Source organism: Hyperolius riggenbachi, chromosome 2 (assembly GCF_040937935.1).
Source record: "Hyperolius riggenbachi isolate aHypRig1 chromosome 2, aHypRig1.pri, whole genome shotgun sequence".
NCBI lineage: Eukaryota > Metazoa > Chordata > Amphibia > Anura > Hyperoliidae > Hyperolius > Hyperolius riggenbachi.
The window spans coordinates 127118516-127137823 of record NC_090647.1 but is presented as its reverse complement, the minus strand read 5'-3'; the positions used below and the strand labels follow the sequence as shown (position 1 = coordinate 127137823).

The 19308-nt window shown below is 44.8% G+C and overlaps 1 protein-coding gene and 1 long non-coding RNA gene across 2 annotated transcripts in view; one reads left to right on the top strand and one right to left on the bottom strand.

The window, feature by feature from the left end:
- LOC137545776 (uncharacterized) overlaps positions 1 to 2663 on the top strand; it is a 64410-nt gene extending 61747 nt beyond the window's left edge. The window contains exon 5 of the long non-coding RNA XR_011026101.1: positions 2467 to 2663. This is a non-coding gene — a long non-coding RNA (uncharacterized lncRNA). The remainder of the gene's footprint in view (positions 1 to 2466) is intronic.
- GALNT6 (polypeptide N-acetylgalactosaminyltransferase 6) overlaps positions 1 to 19308 on the bottom strand; it is a 91958-nt gene that overhangs the window by 37201 nt on the left and 35449 nt on the right. The window contains exons 3-4 of the mRNA XM_068267370.1: positions 10602 to 10774; positions 4465 to 4614 (exon numbers count right to left, since the gene is read on the bottom strand). Coding sequence (XP_068123471.1) covers positions 4465 to 4614; positions 10602 to 10774 — 323 coding nt within the window. The remainder of the gene's footprint in view (positions 1 to 4464; positions 4615 to 10601; positions 10775 to 19308) is intronic.

Genomic DNA, 19308 nt, shown 5'->3' with positions numbered 1-19308 from the left:
TACAATAAAACAGTTAAACTTAAAAAGTAGATTTAAAGATAAAATAAAAAACTGTGGAATATCTGAAAAAAAGTCATTTTTAGGAGAAGGAAGACAAATACAAGCGTTTATTTCATTAGTTTATTTTTGCCTCGGGTGTCCTTTAAGTGGTTAAACAAATCAAGATAAAAATGCCCAGTGGCATAAATAAAGGAGCTTGGGGCCCCAGTGGGAGTTTTACATGGAGCCCCAAACACGCTTAACATGAAGCTGCAAAAACTACCAAGGGCAGTTTCAGTGTCAGAGAGGTAATAAGAGTAAGGTAAAGGTAACTTAGTTATGGATTACTACTTTTCAATGCACATATTGGAGGTGTTCATTACCAGCATAGCTCCAATGAAAAGCTAATTAGATGGAGTAAGGAGGGTCCCTATTGGGCCCCTCTGGTTTAGAGGCCCCGGTGCAGTCGCAACCTCTACATCCATTTTTTTTTCAAATACAGGTGGCTCATTTAATAACTTTGGAGGTGTCAAAATCAATAACAAAGGGTCAAAATCTATTAGGCAGTCCAAAGCAAGCCATACACGCATTAATTTTCCCATTCGATTCCTTGCAGGTTTGATCACATGACCACTCATTCTAAAGCAGAACTGTGTTTAGGACCCTCACCCACGTACATGAAATAGATAGAGGCGCAGGGAAATTAGGGCACCTGGGAATAGCCGATAGTAGAATATTGGTTTTTTACCAATATTCTACTTTTTACATTTCACATCAGTAAAATTTCTACACATTGTGCGCCTCAGGTGCCTAAATTTCACACCATTGCCGCTATTTATACAGGCACCAATGAGATTTCTGCCGATCGGGGGTGCCGAAATTTCCTGCTTTCCCCCCACCCACCATACATGCATACAGAGACATACACACAGAGGGCGGAGCTGCTTTAGCCATAAAAAACGAAGTTTAAATAATGTTACAGTTTACAACACCTACATAATCTCCAGAGATTAGAGATCAGGGTTTCTGTGTTATTATTTGGGGTTTAACTCTAGCTGAAATAATGCAGAGTAACATGCCTAATAATTAACACAGATGAAGTGATTACAGTCAGTGCTGATGCTCACGGTGAGGGAGTTATGAGGAAACAGAAAACAGGTGAGGCTGACATTCCTGAAATATGACGCATTTACACTTAACTCTTACCCAGAGAGTGAGGGCTGTCCTGACTAACGCACTGTCACTGTCTCATTACATGACAACCGCTGACGTGTCCCTATCAAGCACACAATGCTATCAGCAAACTGAACAGTAAATTAACCTAGTAGGTCCTCTCATAAGTCACAGGCTGGCATCAAACTAATAAATGGAAAGGATAAAGGAGATTTTTTTTTTTTTTTTTTTTTTTTAACAATCCAAATCGGCTGCAAGTGAAACTGAATTCGCTTGCTAAAACTTCAATCTGTGTACTAAATGCACCCAAATAAATCAGAACAGACTTATTCGCAGTATTCAAGTACGAAAGTGGTTGTGGTACATATGGCATAGGCATGTGGTACATATGGCATATGGTTACATAGACAAGACAGTACTTGACAACATAGATGTACATTGAAATGAGCATAGCACAACATTATTACAAATGTAGACAGTGCTTGCTAAGCATAGATGTGCATTTGGATGGGCATAGCAGCATGCATTGGGGATCGTCCATTGAGAGAGCTACCAACTGGGGTGTGGGGCAGTACTGACAAGAGTGGCGAGAGTTCAAGGCCCTGGCGAGGGGTTAGAGGCCAGAGCTGGTCAGCAGCTCGTGTGACATACCAAATGTCTTCAGTTGACGCAGGAAGAATAGCCTCTGCTGGGCTTTCTGTATTTTGGAGGTGTTCTGCTTCCACCAGGTTCCTAGTTATGGTCGTGCCGAGGAACTCAACATCGGGTACCCTACATACTTTGGTCTCTTCAATGAGGACTAGGGGGGGGGGGGGGAGCTTGGAGGAGTGCTTCCTGAAATCTACAATGAGCTCCACAGTTTTTGTGGCATTGAGAACCTGATCTACTGATTCTCCCAATCTCGCTACGGTAGGCGTGCGCGCAGTTTGTCGTTAAGGCCGATGATCGTCTGCGAATTAAATGACCTTAACCGAGTCCCCCGGATGAGGTACAGTTGTTAATGTGCAGGGAGAATAGGAGCAGGGACAGTATTGGTGATTTTCTTGTGGGAGGAGCAGTTGCAAAGCTCAACTTGCTGCATTCTATTCGAGAGGTAAGTCCTTGACCCATGTGCAAAAAGTGGGGTCAACTCCTAGCTGCCTATAGTTATCGAGTAGGATGACCAGGTGTTGAAGGCGGAGCTACAATTCAGGAACAGGATCCTGATGTAGGAGCCAGATTTGACAAGGTCAGGGCTGTGAAATCTCTAAAAAAAAAAATCCTCCGACTCCAACTCAGACTCCTCAGTTTATGTAACCACCAACTCCAACTCAGATTCCAGGTACCCAAAATAGCTCCGACTCCTCAGCCCTGGACAAGGTACTGATGTTTATGGCATCCTCCACGGACCTGTTGGCCCTGTATGCGAATTGGCGAGGACCTAGGAGGGAGTTTATGGATTGCTTCAGGAGGGCAAGAGCAAGTAACTCCAGGAACTTTGAGATGACAGGAATGAGGGCGACAAGTCTGAAATTGTGAATGTTTACATGGTGTGTTCAATAAAAAAAAAAAAAAAAAAACGGAAACATTTATTTGTGTGGTATTAGTTTATTAGATGCGGCCGCGATGTTCCTTATCAATCGAGCCGCTGATGCGGCTCGATTGATAAGATCCGACAGGACGGATCTTGCTTCCGCCGATTCCCTGCTCGCTCCCCGCGAGGGGACAATGTCAGGGAATCGAGCGGAAGATAAACGGCGCCGGCGGGGAATCTAATGCGGCGAGCGGGGACGCCGGGCACGCGAAAGAGGCTATCCGGCGGCTAATCTACACGGGTAGATGAGGCTGCAATCCGGCGGCTCGATTAGCCGCTGGATCGCCTCTTCCGCGTCCCCGCTCCGCATTCGATTCCCCGCTCGTCCCCGCTGGTGCCGCTTATCTTGCGCTCGATTCCCTGACATTGTCCCCTCGCGGTGAGCGAGCAAGGAATCGGCGGAAGCAAGATCCATCCTGTCGGATCTTATCAATCGAGCCGCATCAGCGGCTCGATTGATAAGGAACATCGTGGCCGCATCTACGCGTGTAGATGCGGCTTTAGATGAAGATCAGATCACATTTTATGACCAATTTGTGCAGAAATCCATATAGTTCCAAAGGGTTTGCATATTTTCTTGCAACTGTATGTAGAAAGATACCAGGCTGCAGCAAAGCGTCCTTCACTTGAAGGATAAGTGCAATGACATAGTAAAGCAAGTGAAGTATGGATTTGGTGTTGGCTGTGGAGAAGATATGCTGACATCAAACGTTGATTCGGGTAAAACCTTTATGTACCGTTCGTTTGATGTCCGCATATCTGCATTTACATAGACAAGTACACCTTTCATTTTTGCACACCAAAGCTCAAAAATAAAAAAAAGTCTTCAAAACTCCCAAATTCCAAGGTGTGGTTTGAGGAACAATTTTATCTGGCAAGTTCACAGTAGTTCTGTTTTATTACTCAGTGCTTTAAAGAAAACCTGAACTGAACATTAAAAGTCAAAATAAACATACACAGGTCATACGTACCTTCCATGTTGTCTACTCCTCAGTGTCTTTCTCCTGTCCCGCGTCCTGTTTGTTCACTGTGATCAAGGGAATTTTCTGTCCTCCATTTTGAAAATGGCCATTACCCATAACAGCTTTCTGTTCAGCACACAGTTAAACTGTAACATCGCCCACTTGAGCCATAGAGAAACATGGACATTACCTGGTACATCAGTTTTCCTCTCAGCTATAACTGACAGCAACTGATATTTTACTGACAGCAACTGATATATTTCAGATCTGACAAAATCTTGTCAGAACTGGAAGGGATCAGTGTCAGAAGAAAATGGTGAGCTTCTGAGAGGAACTGATGGCAAGGTAACTATGTAATGTTCATTTGAAGTTACCTCATGTGTTTATTTTAAATATTTTTTACTCAGTACAGGTTCTCTTTAAGCTTGTATGGAGAGGCTTTCCTGCTGTAAAAGTCATAGTAAGCCATTTCTGAACTCAAAGGTTGTATGTGCATCTGAATTATATTCTGTTTGTGATATGTAATTTGTTTTTACTGTGATTGCATTTGCCTATGCTAGAGGTAGGGATATTTTCAACTGTCCACTCGTAAAAGAACAAATGGGACCGAACAAGCCTTGACAATTTCAAGTACAATGGCACTTTCAAATGTGTAAAATACAAAAGTTATGGAAATTCCCAAGCCTGAACTGCATTGCATTCATGTAATAGGATAATGCTGAGCGCTCTGTTCATAATCTGAGCAAAACAGAGTGTGAAAGATGCAAGTAAACTTACAATGGGCGTCCAGGAAGGTCAGCACCTCTCCCGTGGCAACGCTGGCACCCAGCAACCTGGCAGTGATTAAGCCCTTCCGCTCCGGCTGTCGCACCACTTTTACTATCTGCAGGGACTTCACGTAGGTATCCAACTCTTCCTTAAGGTAGTCTGCAGATTGAAACAGACACAATCATTTAGCAATCGTCTTATTAACCCCCCAGCATTTAATTTTCTGCTGTATAAAACTGGTAATTTTCATGTTTGCTCGTAATTTACCAAAAGGTGTCAAGCAGGGGTCTAGTATAAATTCTGGAGTATAATAAAAGCCTCAAATCCTGTCAATCATCAGGTTTTTCACATTGAAGTTTGCATTCATTCAATTTTCACATGCAAGTTTCTAGATCATGCGAAAATGTTATAAAATTGAATGTGAAAAACCAGAACTCTGTATGGACGACTGACTCGACAAAAAAGACAAATACAATTTATATTGCATTCTCCTGGTGGACTCAAAGCGCTAGAGCTGCAGCCACTAGGGTGCGCTCAGACATGAGCAGTGTTAGGGAGTCTTGCCCAAGGTCTCCTACTAAATAGGTGCTGGCTTCCTGAACAGGAAGATACAAGATTAGAACCCAGGTCTCCTGTGTCAGAGGCAGAGCCCTTAAAGAGTACCTGATATGGGGCCAAATACATAGAAAAACATACATACCTTGGGCTTCCAACAGCCTGATTGCTCCCACGCCATGCTCTTCTGGCTTCTCAATCGCCCACAATTGGCCCTATAAAATCCGCCAGGAGGCGCAGTCTGGCCAGGGGCGCTCCCCTGACTCGCTCCTGTCGGCGGGAGCATTCTGTGCCTGCGCAGTACTACTGCTCAGGCGCAGAACACCCCTGGCAAAGTGAAGAGGACGGTACGGGAGCGATCAGACAGGAGGAGGCTGGAGGAATCCCCAGATATGTAGGTTTTTATGCTGTGGCCCCATCTCAGGTTCCCTTTAACAATAAATTATCCAGCCACCTCGTCCATACTGTTTTCAGCTATTTGTCCATGGGAGTCTCAGGCTCATCCATACTGCCAGGGAGGTTAGTAAAGTGCAAGCTCAACTCAGAGGAAGATTACCAATCCACATCCTGATCTTTTTCCCTCAAAGATAGATTTATCGAGCATCAAATGCATTCAAAAGAAACCGAATATCATATGGAAATTGCACATCCAACCAGCATCTTAAATAATCCAATCTTGACATATGTATCAAAAATACGCTCATTGTTTTACATATACATTACTATCGCATATATATCTCCACCTGGTATATACTTATCCAAAATATATTATAACAAGACTATGATGCCGATTTTCATTCTATGAGGAATCTGGACTTTTTTGCTGCCATCTATACAAACAGAGGTTCATCACTTCAATCAACAGAACAGCCCTAGATAATTAAACTAGTCCTTCCTAAATTCTCATTTCTGAGTCTGACCTAGTGACGCAATTCATATTATTTCAAATTATTGGTTTACATTGTTGGGGAAGATGCTGAAATACAATTAAGTCTACGATACACGACTAGAGGTTTTTAATAAAGTATATCCTGACTGTCAGATAATAAAGTCGCAGTTTCAGACATATCACAGTAACATACAACAGGTCGCACATTTTCAAAACAAGTTTTCCTAGTTTCTGAGCTTTACTATACACATGTGAATGCAGCCTCGCTTATCTGGAACTCAACTCACCAGCAGTCTCAACCAACTAGCACAAATCGCTGGCAGTACTCACAGTGGTGAAGGCCAACACGTTAGGCTGTTTGTGGGCTCTGCTGTACTTAAATACTGGCTCCACCGAGGCTAAGCCTCTATAATAAAACCCCTGTGTGCCTGCGTGTGCTGTCCCTGTGTAGCTGGGACCGTGCTTTTTGTTACTGCGCATGTGCGCAGCACAGACCCAGCCTCACAGAGGCAGGACGACAGGGACGGGGCCAGGGAGCCAGGCGGGCGTGTGAGCGGGCGCCCGGGTGTGCGTCGGGTGCGCGCGTGCGCAGTACATGAGGCGGGTGGCGGTGAGAAACAGACCCTAGAGCCCGTTTTTAAACGGGCTTGGGTCGGCTAGTAATAATAATAATAATAATAATAATAATAATACGAACATTTGTATAGTGCTTTTCTCCTGTCAGAGTCAAAAGCACTCAAGAGCTGCAGCCACTGAGACATGCTCAAGAGCCAGAGTACATTTGAATTCGGCGCCGGTAGACTTGGGCGCAGGATACAGCCGGTATATAGCTGATCCTGCTTCTGCACAAGTCCGGGCCGATTTAATTACTATTCCCCCTCCAGGCCGCCATGGATAGTGGGGGAATGAAATAATTCGGCTTCCAGCGATTGCTGGAGGCTGAATTATTATGTTTTTAAGCAACCTCGGCTCCATCTTCTGACAGAGCCGATGTTACTCACTGAGCGCTGCAATAGGAGTGATTCCTATTGTAGTCTATGGAGGCGCCGGCTGCGCCCAAAACCTAGCAGCGCTGAAAAGCACTGCTCCGCAAGAGCCAACCTGCAGGGGAGTCTTGCCTAAGGACTACAATCTACAGAGCACAAACAGGAAACCAGATAGCATCTATACACGCATGCATCTAATTCAGCACAGACATGTCACATAGCCCCGCCCCTTTGAAGACGACCGCCATGGCACTCTCCATCCGGGATAGCGAGTGCCATGGAAGCGTCACAGCAAGGGCTCAGGGAATCAGTTGTTGGAAAAAAAACTGAACATGTAATTATAACTTTATATGAGAAGAGGATCCGTAGCATGTTTTTCTACACCACTTTAATTTAAATTGCACTTAAGTTACATCCAGAAAAGAAAAAAATAATACACATAGAATATTTCCAGAAATTAAACAAATGGCACTGGCTGCTTTTAATAAACATATATTGCTTTTACAGGTCATATTAGCCATGCAAATAATTACTCTACATGGTTTTGTTCAATACGGAAATCCCTGCAAACATTTGCATAGATTACCTCTCAGTCATTACCCGGTCCTGTGTGCCTGTTTGCAGAGTTTAAACAGCTTTCGGTAGAGCAGGAGGTACCATTTAAGGGACAACAGACAAAATGTCAATTACAGGAAGTAAATTGCTGTCCTACTTCGATTATTTAACTGCAGATATGGTTCACCAGTATGTTACTCCATACCAGAAAGCCACCAGTTTCTTGACACAGCAGAAAGTAACTGTTATAAAGTCAAAAGAAACAGACATGCAGAAATATGTACCTACTCTACCAAAAAAAAAGCATCCTGCAGGACGGGGCGTAACTAGAAATCACTGGGCCCCCCAGCGCTGCCACACTAAGGCCCGGTTCACATTAGCGGTTGTTTGCCAAACGGACCGGATGACCTGACCGGATCCGGACCGGATCCGGATCGGAACCGTACGGTTCTGATCCGGATCCGATCCGGATCCGGTCAGGTTGCATCAGGTGGTAATCAGGATGCGATCCGGATCCGTTTGGCAAAGTAACGTAAAAAAAAATTAAAAATGTTGGGGTCTGGGAGGTCAGCAGAAGGGGGACCTGTGGAATCAGGCCCTCTGCTGTTTAGCACTCACCTCCACCTCCGACATGCTGCCAACATCCTGCCAACACCTCCAGCTCGTGCTGCTCCACTCCGAAATGCTTGCCCATGTGTCCCCAGCCAATATCGCCGCAACAATCCGCATAGGAAGTGGGGTAGAACATCCGGATTTCTCAGCCAGTGTGTTGTGCGGCCTCCGGTTCCCATTTGTTTGTATTGGCCGGATGGTGCAGTCCGGCTCCGCCCCGGATACGGCTGCCGGAGGGGCCGGATGAAAAAATAGCGCATGTTGGAACGGAGGCCGGAGTCCGGATCCGGCCCGGCTCCGGTTCTGCAGAACGGACCCATGTGAACGGACGCATAGGCTTTAATTGCTATGCCGTGCGTCCGTTCCGTCCGTTCTGCAGGCGGTGCGGCTCCGGCACGGCGATTCCGGAGGGCCACCGCAAGTGTGAACCGGGCCTAAGCTGAGCTGCTTGAGCAGTGTGGCTTTTTGAATCAACCCCTACAGATTTGTCTGTGAGCCAGATGTAGTCATCAAAAGAGCCACATCTGGCTCCCGAGCCATAGATTCCCTAACCCTGTCTTAGGATATAATTTTTTATCTTCTGGTACTTACCGTGTCATCACTCTGCAATTTAAAAGGTACTAAAACATAGGTTTATTCTGAGTATTTTCTTGCTTGCTACTGGCAAGATCAGGCTGCTGTATATTTTAAGCTTTCTCCTAGGTGATATTTTATCACACTTAATAAAAAATTCCATTTGAGCCACCAACAAGCAAGAAAATGCTTTTTCACCTACTTGTTGGTACCTTTTCATTTGCAGAGTGCTGAAAAGATATTTTAAACCGTAGATGAAAAATTTGTCCTTGGAAAAACAGTGACTGAGCAGGCTACAGAATGGATGTGGTCAGGACAAGAGATGGGCTCGCAATTTCACCAAGTCATTTTTGGATTAAAATTTACCTTTTCACCACATATACAATTTTCAAGAAAATATATGTAATGGATTTTGACAAGATACGAATTTAGCAAATATGAAAAAACATGCTCGAAAATGTGGGTTCCCTTGCCCATTGACTTCCATGCATTTGGTGAAAACCTTTTCTTAGGACTATATAAATTCATGAATATTTCACCATTGCAAAAATGTGAAGCTTTTGAGAAAATTACAGTGAGGCAAAAACTTCCATATGTGTTCATTTCTGCATAGGACAAGTGACCAGCTTCAAATTTCAAGTAGGGCCTCTTTTCCACTGGCAGCTGAACAAACAAACACAGAACATTTATATCGCGCTTTTCTCCTGGCGGACTCAAAGCGCCAGAGCTGGGTCCCTGGATCGAATACGAGCCAGGTTAACATCTGCAAGGAGTTGGTTTGCTCTACCTGTGTTTGCGTGGGTTTCCGCCGGGCACTCCAGTTTCCTCCCACATCCCAAAAAAAGTTAATAGTCTTCCTCCTAAATTGGCCCTAAACTGTGATATTTGCACTACATGATACATACTTAGACATAGGACTATGGTAGGGACTAGATTGTGAGCCCCTCTGAGGGACAGTTAGTGACAAGACAATATATACTCTGTACAGCTCTGCATAATGTCGGCGCTATAGAATTACCTAAATAAATAAAAATAAATAAAGCTTCATCTCAAATAGGCCAATTCATTGTTCAAAAATTTCTGTCTGATGGAACGAACACTAATTCCAATAATTTTATTAAATGCATTGAAGTCTATGGATGGCTATTTCTATCATCCAATTTTTGTTAATTGGAACCATGCCACAAATGAAAACTTCAGGCAGATTTTAGCTCAGTAACATGTCTGCAGTACAATGCACAATTACATGTGCACAGACACTTGTAAGCCAGGTACATATGCTAGATGACACTCAGCCGAGGCAGCCGTAAAGGACCATCTCAGCCAAGAATTTAGCCCTTGATATTGATTAGGAGCCCTTGATATTGCCTAAAGATCCAACACTTCAGGTCTTTAGCAGCAAGGACATTTGATCGAACACTGATGGCATCGTTTCCCCCCTCACCCCTATTACCAGAAGCTGCTCAGTCATGTGACACGTCCTTCCTTCTTCCTCCATAGCAAGACTAGTCACCCTACTCAAGTTAGCAATGTCTTTTCAGCAATTGACCCTATATTGTTGATTAAGGCATTGAGTCTCAATCCCTGTGGGCAACATTAAAAGTGTAAAGATAGCTTAAGGTTGTGTGTGTGTGTGTGTGTGTGTGTGTGTGTGTGTGTGTGTGTGTGTGTGTGTGTGTGTGTGTGTGTGTGTGTGTGTGTGTGTGTGTGTGTGTGTGTGTGTGTGTGTGTGTGTGTGTGTGTGTGTGTGTGTGTGTGTGTGTGTGTGTGTGTGTGTGTGTGTGTGTGTGTGTGTGTGTGTGTGTGACCCTTTTGCCCACAAGACTTCAAATTGCACTCCCACTGAAGCCACCAAGCTCGACTATGCATAAAGGATTTACATATAGCAAAAATTGTGTGTTGAAAACGATGCCCATAAAGTTGAACACAAATAGGTTAGTAGAGTAGATGTCGCCATCAAGGATGACACGACTTACTGTCTACGCTAGCATCGTCTACCAGGATGATCTCCTTCAGCAGGATTGCAGGTGAGGTGTGTAGAACACTGTACACTGTGCGGAGAAGTGTCGTCCAGGCTTCATTATGGAACACAATGATGACACTGGTGGTTGGAAGTGGAGGACATCTCTTAAATTTCTGCTCAATACACCTGGGGGGAAAAGCAAAATCATATTAATGACAAGGTCATTATGTGCCCCAGGGGCGTAACTTTGGGGGGGGGGCAGCACCTGTTACTTCAGGTGGCCCAGAGGTGTGGGAAGGCCCCAACTACTGAATTTTCCTTTCTCTGAAACTCCAGACAAGGTGTTTTTGTGGCTACACATGTTGTGGGGGTGAAGATCCTGATAGCATCACTTGTTTTATGACCCTTGAACATCAAGGGCCCTTTTCCACTAAGCAATCGCTAGCGTTCGCGCTAAACGCCAGCGATTGAGATTCAGCAAAGTACAAAATTTCCGGGCGATTTCCCAGCAATTTCGATTTTGCTATGCAATGCACAGCAAAGGGGAAAAAAAAAAAAAAAAAAAAACGATTGGCGCAATCACGCGAGAGTAAAAAACGAATCACGGTAGTGGAAATTACCTACTGCGATTCCTATGTTAAAAAGAAAACTGTAGCGATTTTAAAATCACTAGCGTTTTGCGATTTAGCATCGCAATCGCCACTAGTGGAAAAGGGCCCTAAGAGTGCCCCAAAGTTTTGCTGGGGAGCCCCAAGATTTGTAATCATGCCCCTGATGTGCCCACAGCATTAAGAGGCAAGATCGCAAACAATGGCATGTTACACCTTGTGGATGGCACTTGGGACATATTTTTCACCTCCTTGTATGTAGGAATGGACTAGGAATGAAGGCATCCAAATGTAAATTTTTAAAACTATAAACTAAAAATCATCATACTATAAATACAGCACCCTAGATGCTAGCAAACAAAGTGTATAGGTTTGTGTGAGTAGGGCCTGGTTCAGACGGACGGCTGGCAGCGGCTCATTTAGCTGATGCCAAATTGTTTCCTCTACTGCCCATAAAAGCATTTGGCATTGTTCTGTTGCAGCCCTGCATTTTGAGCCCCTAACCGTGGCGCTCCAGCTGTGAAAACTACAAATCCCATCATGCTTCTGCCTCCCTGAGTTATGCTTAGAGCTGTCAGAGTATTACAATGCCTCACGGGACTTGTAGTTCCGCCACAGCTGGAGTGCAAAGGTTAGCCATCACTGCCCTAGGGGGACACTAGCATCCAAGATTAAATGGGATCAACTGTGACCTTTATACTAAGGCCAACTGTTGTCATTGTCATTTAAAAACATCTACATTTATTTGTATGGAACGGCAGTAGATCCCCTTTAAATGACGCAAAACCATCACAAAACGCATCAACCAGCCTTGTGAACCAGCCCTAATGGAGGTGAGATCTAGCAGCAGTTGGGTGCATGGCAAACATGGAGGAAAGAGGGCAGCAGGGTGACCACACATTCTAATTTCTCTGCGCAGGAAACTTGTAGTAAGAATTCTACTCATAATATTCCAACGACCTGGCTGCCATCCTGATCTTTTGGTTTCATTTGTATCAGAGTCCCTTGCCTGGAACGAGTAAACAGATAGCCTGATCTGATTAGCCTTTCACAAATTATTAGAAGCAGAGAATTAGCACTGGCAAAACAGCCAGGCAAGAAATCTGTTGTGAATCTGGAAAACAGACACAGGTCTACTATTGCTGGGCAGTGTCACTCCTACTGTACATCTCTCTTGCACGTCTTTAAAAATGTTCTAACGCCAAAGCAAAAACAGCACCAGAATAATAAGTGCCACAGTTCTGTACAGTTTCTCGCATTCCCTGCCTTAAAGGGGTACTATTGCTAATTTAATCTTCATTAGACCCTTTAACATACATATGTCTTGTTGGAGTAATGTTATTGCACAGTATATAGTCTAATATAAATGTAATTGTTCACTGCCAATAATGATTTATAGCCAGACAGTCACGTCAGTAGCTTTAGCTTTCCGACGCCAATGCAGACTATTCCGTTGTACAGTAGGGAGGCATCTGTTATTGGTGGTAGAGCTGCCGTTATTTGCCTCCCCTCTGGCCAGCTCATTTACCTTGTTCCACCTTGTAACTGCACTAACGTGCAGTTACTCTGCTCACAGCAGCCGCCGTAAAGAGTAGGATGCAGTCTCCTCCATACAGCGCTGGCTGTTTGCGCTGTGTTGATACGCTGTCCGGCCGCCAAGGACTGCGCAGTTCAAAAGCTGGTCGGGTTGCCATAGAAACGGACAACAATAGGTGTCAGTTTCATTTCCAGCTTAGCGAAAGGGGTCCTTGGTGGCCGGACAGCGTATCAACACGCAGCGCACACAGCCAGCGCTGTACGGAGTAGGCTGCGTCCTACACTTTCCGGCGGCTGCTGTGTGCAGAGTAACTGCACGTTAGTGCAGTTACAAGGTGGAACAAGTTAAATGAGTTGGCCAGAGGGGAGGCAAATTACGGCAGCTCTACCACCAATAACAAATGTCTCCCTACTGTACAACGGAATAGTCTGCATTGGCGTCGGAAAGCTAAAGCTACTGACGTGACTGCCTGGCTATAAATCATTATTGGCAGTGAACAATTACATTTATATTAGACTATATACTGTGCAATAACATTACTCCAACAAGACATATGTATGTTAAAGGGTCTAAAAAAACATGAAATTAGCAATAGTGCCCCTTTAAGCTGTTGCAAATTTTATTTGCATCTTAATGTCTGTGAGGCACAAAATCAGTCCCTGGTAATTTAGAGGGCCAAAGCACAAGTGTTAGGCAATGTTCACACTACAAATCGCTAAACACAAAAGCAAACGCTGAAGCGTTTTCTGGCGTTTTTCTCAATATTTTGAGCGTTTTTTCACTGTATGGGATAGCGTTTTTCAGCGTTTTACAGGAGATGGCCGCTAGCCAGGAGTTGGCTGCTAGCCAGGAAACAGATGTGTTTTATGGGTAATCTGCTCTGTCTTGTGACTAATCTGCTATATTTACTGAGTAAAAGCGCTGGAAAAACGCTGATTATTGTGAACAGCCCATCGCTTTTGGGCGATTTTCAAGCGCTCCTATCTTTAACATTGAAGCGCTAATCGCTCAGAAATGGTGCAGGTTACGAGTTTGCGTTTCAGCACACTTGCCTGTTTTCATGCTCATTTCCTGCACAGAAAAACTGACTGTGATCAATGGGCTAGTTCAAACCCGATGCATTTTTCGAGCAGAGAAAAAAAAAATTGATATTCTGCATCATAATTCTGCAGCTTTGTACCACACACGCATATTACAAAAGGGTGCCCATCTTTGGATGCACTCGGGGACACTAGTGCTTCAGAGGGCTCCCGGAGGTGGAAAATTCAAACTGGGGACAGTGCTGGAATGGGGACACTGTGAGCGGGCAGTGGAGGCTTTAGAATAGAAATATATATAAGCATTAAAAGTAACCCAAGGAGAGAGACATATGGATACAGCTATATGTATTTCCTTTTAAACAATACCAGTTGCCAGGCAGTCCTGCTAGTCTTTCTGGTCCGTAGCATATGAATCCCACACCTGAAACAAGCCTGCCACTAATCTAGTTGGACTTGAGTCAGAACATCTGATCTGCATGCTTGATAAAGGCCTATGGCTAAAAGTATTATGCCAGATACACACCACGCAATTTCCAGCCAGACAGGTCAAAGTGATTAATCCCGACAGGTCCAATCTGATTTCTGATAGTTTTTTCGGATATTAGAAGCAGAGAATTAGCACTGGCAAAACAGCCAGGCAAGAAATCTGTTGTGAATCTGGAAAACAGACACAGGTCTACTATTGCTGGGCAGTGTCACTCCTACTGTACATCTCTCTTGCACGTCTTTAAAAATGTTCTAACGCCAAAGCAAAAACAGCACCAGAATAATAAGTGCCACAGTTCTGTACAGATTTCGTATAAAAGTGATAGGAAAAAAAAAAGTGTTCAGAAAAAAAAAAAAAAAAAAAAAAAACGGAAATCAGATCGGACCTGTAGAAATAATCGATTCGCCCCTGGAAATTGCATGCTGTGTGCCGGGCAGAGGCAGTGGATCAGCAGGTCAGCTAAACACCATGCATTGTTTAAACGGAAATAAAAATATATATTAGTTTCCATTGCCTCTCACCTCAGGTTTCCTATCTGGTTGTTCGTAGTTTCAGTACACTGTTCTACATTGCTTTGATTCTGTAAATGCAATTATCTTTAATTGCCACGTTATCTTGTCATGAGTTAGGAAATGACGGGCATAACCTCCAGCATTCATTCAGAAAGCAATATGCAGGGGCCGCAGCGCTGCACAGTCTTAGTGTCCAGCTTTTCAACACTAGGGTGAATGGTTCTTTTACAGGCCACATACCTCAGCCCTACATCAAACAAGGGAAATGTTCCACACCAGAGCTCAGGTTCTCCTGCTGCCTTCAAGGGGAACAATGATGCTCCTTTTATTCTGCCTGCTGACTGGCTATGGAGACAGCTGTTACAGTTTGGAAATTTTTCCCTCTAGTTTTTTTTTAAAAAAAGGGAAGTTGCTAAAAGAAGGGGGGGGGGATGAGGGTTCCTCACGTCAAATTAAATTGGTTTAGGCTCTTTATTCTTTCATTTGCTTTATTGAAAAGCATTCTTGCAACGGTGGGGAACTTACTTTCTCCTCCATTGTGGCAGACACACCTGCCAAGGCGAGCACAGACACCCGCTGTGGAATATGAGCTTTCCCAAATCTTTAAGCTACGGCAGAAAGGCTCCCACAGATACGACAATTGTTAGCTGCGCTCTGACGACCCAGTGTAGCATGGAACTGTGCTGATCCAAATGAAGGCCAGAGCGCTCCGTTTTATAGCAGGCTGTGATGTAAAGCTATGCTCCACGGACTTCTGTTTAATATGCCAAGAACAGGAAGAGCAAGGGAAAAAAAGGGAAGATAGAAAGGCTGAGGGTCTGAGGAGTCACTGTACTTCATCCATGCTGCAGTACAGCAGAGGCAGCGACATGCTGGTTCCAGGGCTGCTAGTAGCCCCGATTACCTTTATTTCAGGCTGATGCGCTCTCCTGCCTCCTCTTACGAATTTCTGCTATGCTGCAAACTGACGTCTTAGCAAACATATTCCACCCAGTTACCATATCGCTGAGTAAACCCTCTGCTGTGATTAGGATTGCTTTCCATAACGGAAAAAAACGTTCATTTAAGAGATTGGGATTACACTCAGCCTTGAAAGGGAAGAATACAGTAGGTGCCATTGCTGCCTCCTATTAAAAATAAAGTATGATACCCTGCCTGTTTTTTGTGCAGAACACCTGCTTCACCAACCAATTCACAGACCAAAGAAGAAGTGAGCTGATCAGCCATCCTGATGCCAGTGACTCCACTAGCTGCACACTCCTCACTTATGTATGACTAACAAGGACTGCTCAACAACCAGGCAAAAAGGGATAGGTTTTTAACCACTACTCACAAGGACTGCTCAACAACCAGGCAAAAAGGGATAGGTTTTTAAACACTACAGCCCCAGGGTTGTTGACACCTTATGGACGCAAGTAATTTTCACATTCAGCGCTGGGGGGGGGGGGGGAATAATACCTATTTTAACGGTGGGGCTTTTTTCCCATGTAAAAATAGCGCAGGAGATTTGGGTGCAGCCGGCGCCACCGTAGAAGGTAATAGGAATTACAGCTGCAGCAGCACTCAGCGCCGTCAGAAGACAGAGCACAAATCACTACAAGAACACTAATTCGGCCACCAGCAATAGCTAAAAACCGAATCACATCTTTCCCCTTTCTCCCACTATCCATTGTGGGGGGGTGGGGGGGGGGGGTGAGGAGGTGATTGGAATTAACGCTGCCAGGACTTGTGCGGGAGTGAGGTAAGCCGTTTATCAGCTTTCCCCTGCGCTGAAATCTCCCGGCTGGCTATATTATAGGTACGCAACCAAAGTAGCAACTGAAGGCTTGTCTCACATTGGCAAATGTTGATGTTCACAAGTCCACCATAAGGAGAAACCACAGAACAGCCATGGAGTGCATGGCAGGGTAACAAGGGGAAAGTCACTGCAGCATTAAGTGTTAAAATTGTGGGAGTATTGGCATCACCTCTATACACCTTTACAAGGAAAAAATCCATACCGATGAACTGGGGTTGAGTTTTAAGCAACTGGCAATTAGTGTCCTGTGCTGGAATCTGAACCTGAGTATCTAGTGCTGCAATTTGAGAGGGCCAGTCATTTATGCTATGAACATCCTTCAAGAATTTCTTGTTTTAAGCCTCTAGAAATCTACTGAATATGCCTGAAGATGTCTAACATCTCTAGGCACCGAAAGGAGAACCAAATCCAGAAATAACAGTGTGGAGAGAGACAAGAGCAGATGTGCTAAAACCATTTCTGGACCCATGTAGTTAGAATGTCAGTGTTTTGGACAGTGTAGTTTCTAGCCTAAAATGCACCCGGGGCGAGGGTGTAAAAATTGAGCAGAGCAAGGTATGGGTGTCCGCAGTATAGGTTAGCCAGGTCTAGTTGCACTCAGTATAGGTCCCCCCAGTATAGGTAGCCAAGAATAGGTACCCCAGTATAGGTAAGCCAGCTATGGGTCCCCCCAGAATAGGTAGCCAGGCATAGGTGAGCCAGTATAGTTGCCCCAGTATAGGTTAGCCAGGTAGGTGCCTCCAGCATAGGTAGCCAGTATAGTTGCCCCAGTATGGGTTAGATAGGCAGGCATCCCCGGTATAAAGTTAGATAGGTAGGTGCCCCAGTACAGGTTAGCTAGGTAGGTGCCTCTAATATAGGTAGCCAGAATAGTTGCCCCCAGCATAGGTTAGATAGGTAGGTGTCTCCAATATAGGTAGCCAGTATAGTTGCCACCAGTATAGGTTAGTTAGGTAGGTGCCTCCAATACAGATAGCCAGTATAGGTGCCACCTGTATAGGCTAGCTAGGTAGGTAGGTGCCCCCAATACAGGTTAAATAAGTAAGTGCCCCCAGTATAGGTTAGATAGATAGCTGCCCCCCAGTATAGGTTAGATAGGTAGGTGCCCCTCCAGTATAGATTAGATTAGGTAGCTACCCTCTCCAGTAAAGGTTAGATTAGGTAGCTGCCCCGCAGTATAGGTTAGATTAGGTAGGTGCTCCCCAGTATAGGTTAGGTAGCTGCCCCCCAGTATAGGTTAGATTAGGTAGGTGCCCCCCAGTATAGGTTAGATTAGGTAGGTGCCCCCCAGTATAGGTTAGATTAGGTAGGTGCCCCCCAGTATAGGTTAGATTAGGTAGGTGCCCCCCAGTATAGGTTAGGTAGGTGCCCCCCCATAATAGAGGGGGGAGCCGCAGCTGGAGGGAGGGCAGCCCGGCCTCCCCTTCCTCTCCCCGGGCCGCCCTCCATGCTTCCCCCTCAGACTGCAGAGTGAACATGCAGGGAAGCACAAAGCAGAACTCACCTCCCAGGTTCCAATCGCTGCCCGTCTCCTCCTGCTCTGCATAGATGCTGATACACACGCTGCTTCCTGTTTAGCAGGAAGCAGCGTGTGTATCAGCATCTATGCAGAGAGGGGAAGATCAGCGGCGAGTGAGTGGCGATTGGAACCAGGGAGGTGAGTAGTTGTGTACAGCGCTTCCCTGCGCGCTAACTCTGCACTCCGAGGGGGGAGCATGGAGGGGGGGGGGGGGGGGGGGGAGCATGGAGGGCGGCCCGGGGAGAGGAAGGGAGGGGGTCGGGCTGCCTTCCCCGCGGCTGCGGCTCCCCCCTCCATTACGGCACGAGCCGCACGGCCCTAGAAACTGGCATGGTTTTGGACTCAAGAAGCTTTAAAAAATGCTCCTGTATCACTTTGTAGCTTTCTGCATATCCAGTAAGTCCATCGACTGAAATCTCCCACAGGGATCTGCAGAAGAGGGTCAAGAAGGATTAGCAAGAAGATACAGACTGAAAAAGTGTAATGTATTTAAAGGCCCTAATTTTAAGTGTTAGGCTTCTTTTATGCAAGGTACACACCATACAATTTTGTGTCAGATAGATAATTACGGACATGTCCAATCTTATTTTCGATCATTTTTCTAATCGCGTTCTCATAGAAGTGAATAGAAATGGATAAGGAAGATACCAGAAACAAATCGGATATCAATCGGACGGAAAATTGACGGAAAAAAACGCACCGTGTGTACCCAGCATTATACTGTAAATCGCAAATCAATTTTCCCTGGATGCTAGTAACAGAGAGAAAAATACAGCATGCAGGAATTTAATCCCATCAAAATTGGAATGGCGTGTAAAATCACATCAAAACTGGAAGCAGAATTGCATGTAGTGTAAAAGAGGCCCACACTATGGCCTTTCACATGCCATGGTCATTGGGAAGGGAACCATTTAAAACTGACTGGGAGTAAACAGGAAACTGTAGGTCTCACAGGAGGAGATTAGGAGCAGATAGCAAGCTCATAAAGACACATTAACCACTTTGCATCCAGACCTTGTTTCCCACTTATGGACCACAGCAGTATTGACAGTTTAGCTATATCCTTATTAGCAATAACTTTATCCCTACTTATGTGACAGAAATGAAATATATATTGTTTGTTTTTCAAGACAAACTAGGCTTTCATTGTATGCCATTTTTTTCCCCTTAAACAATTTTGTTCTCTATGAATTTTAATAGGAAAATAAGGGAAAAAAAT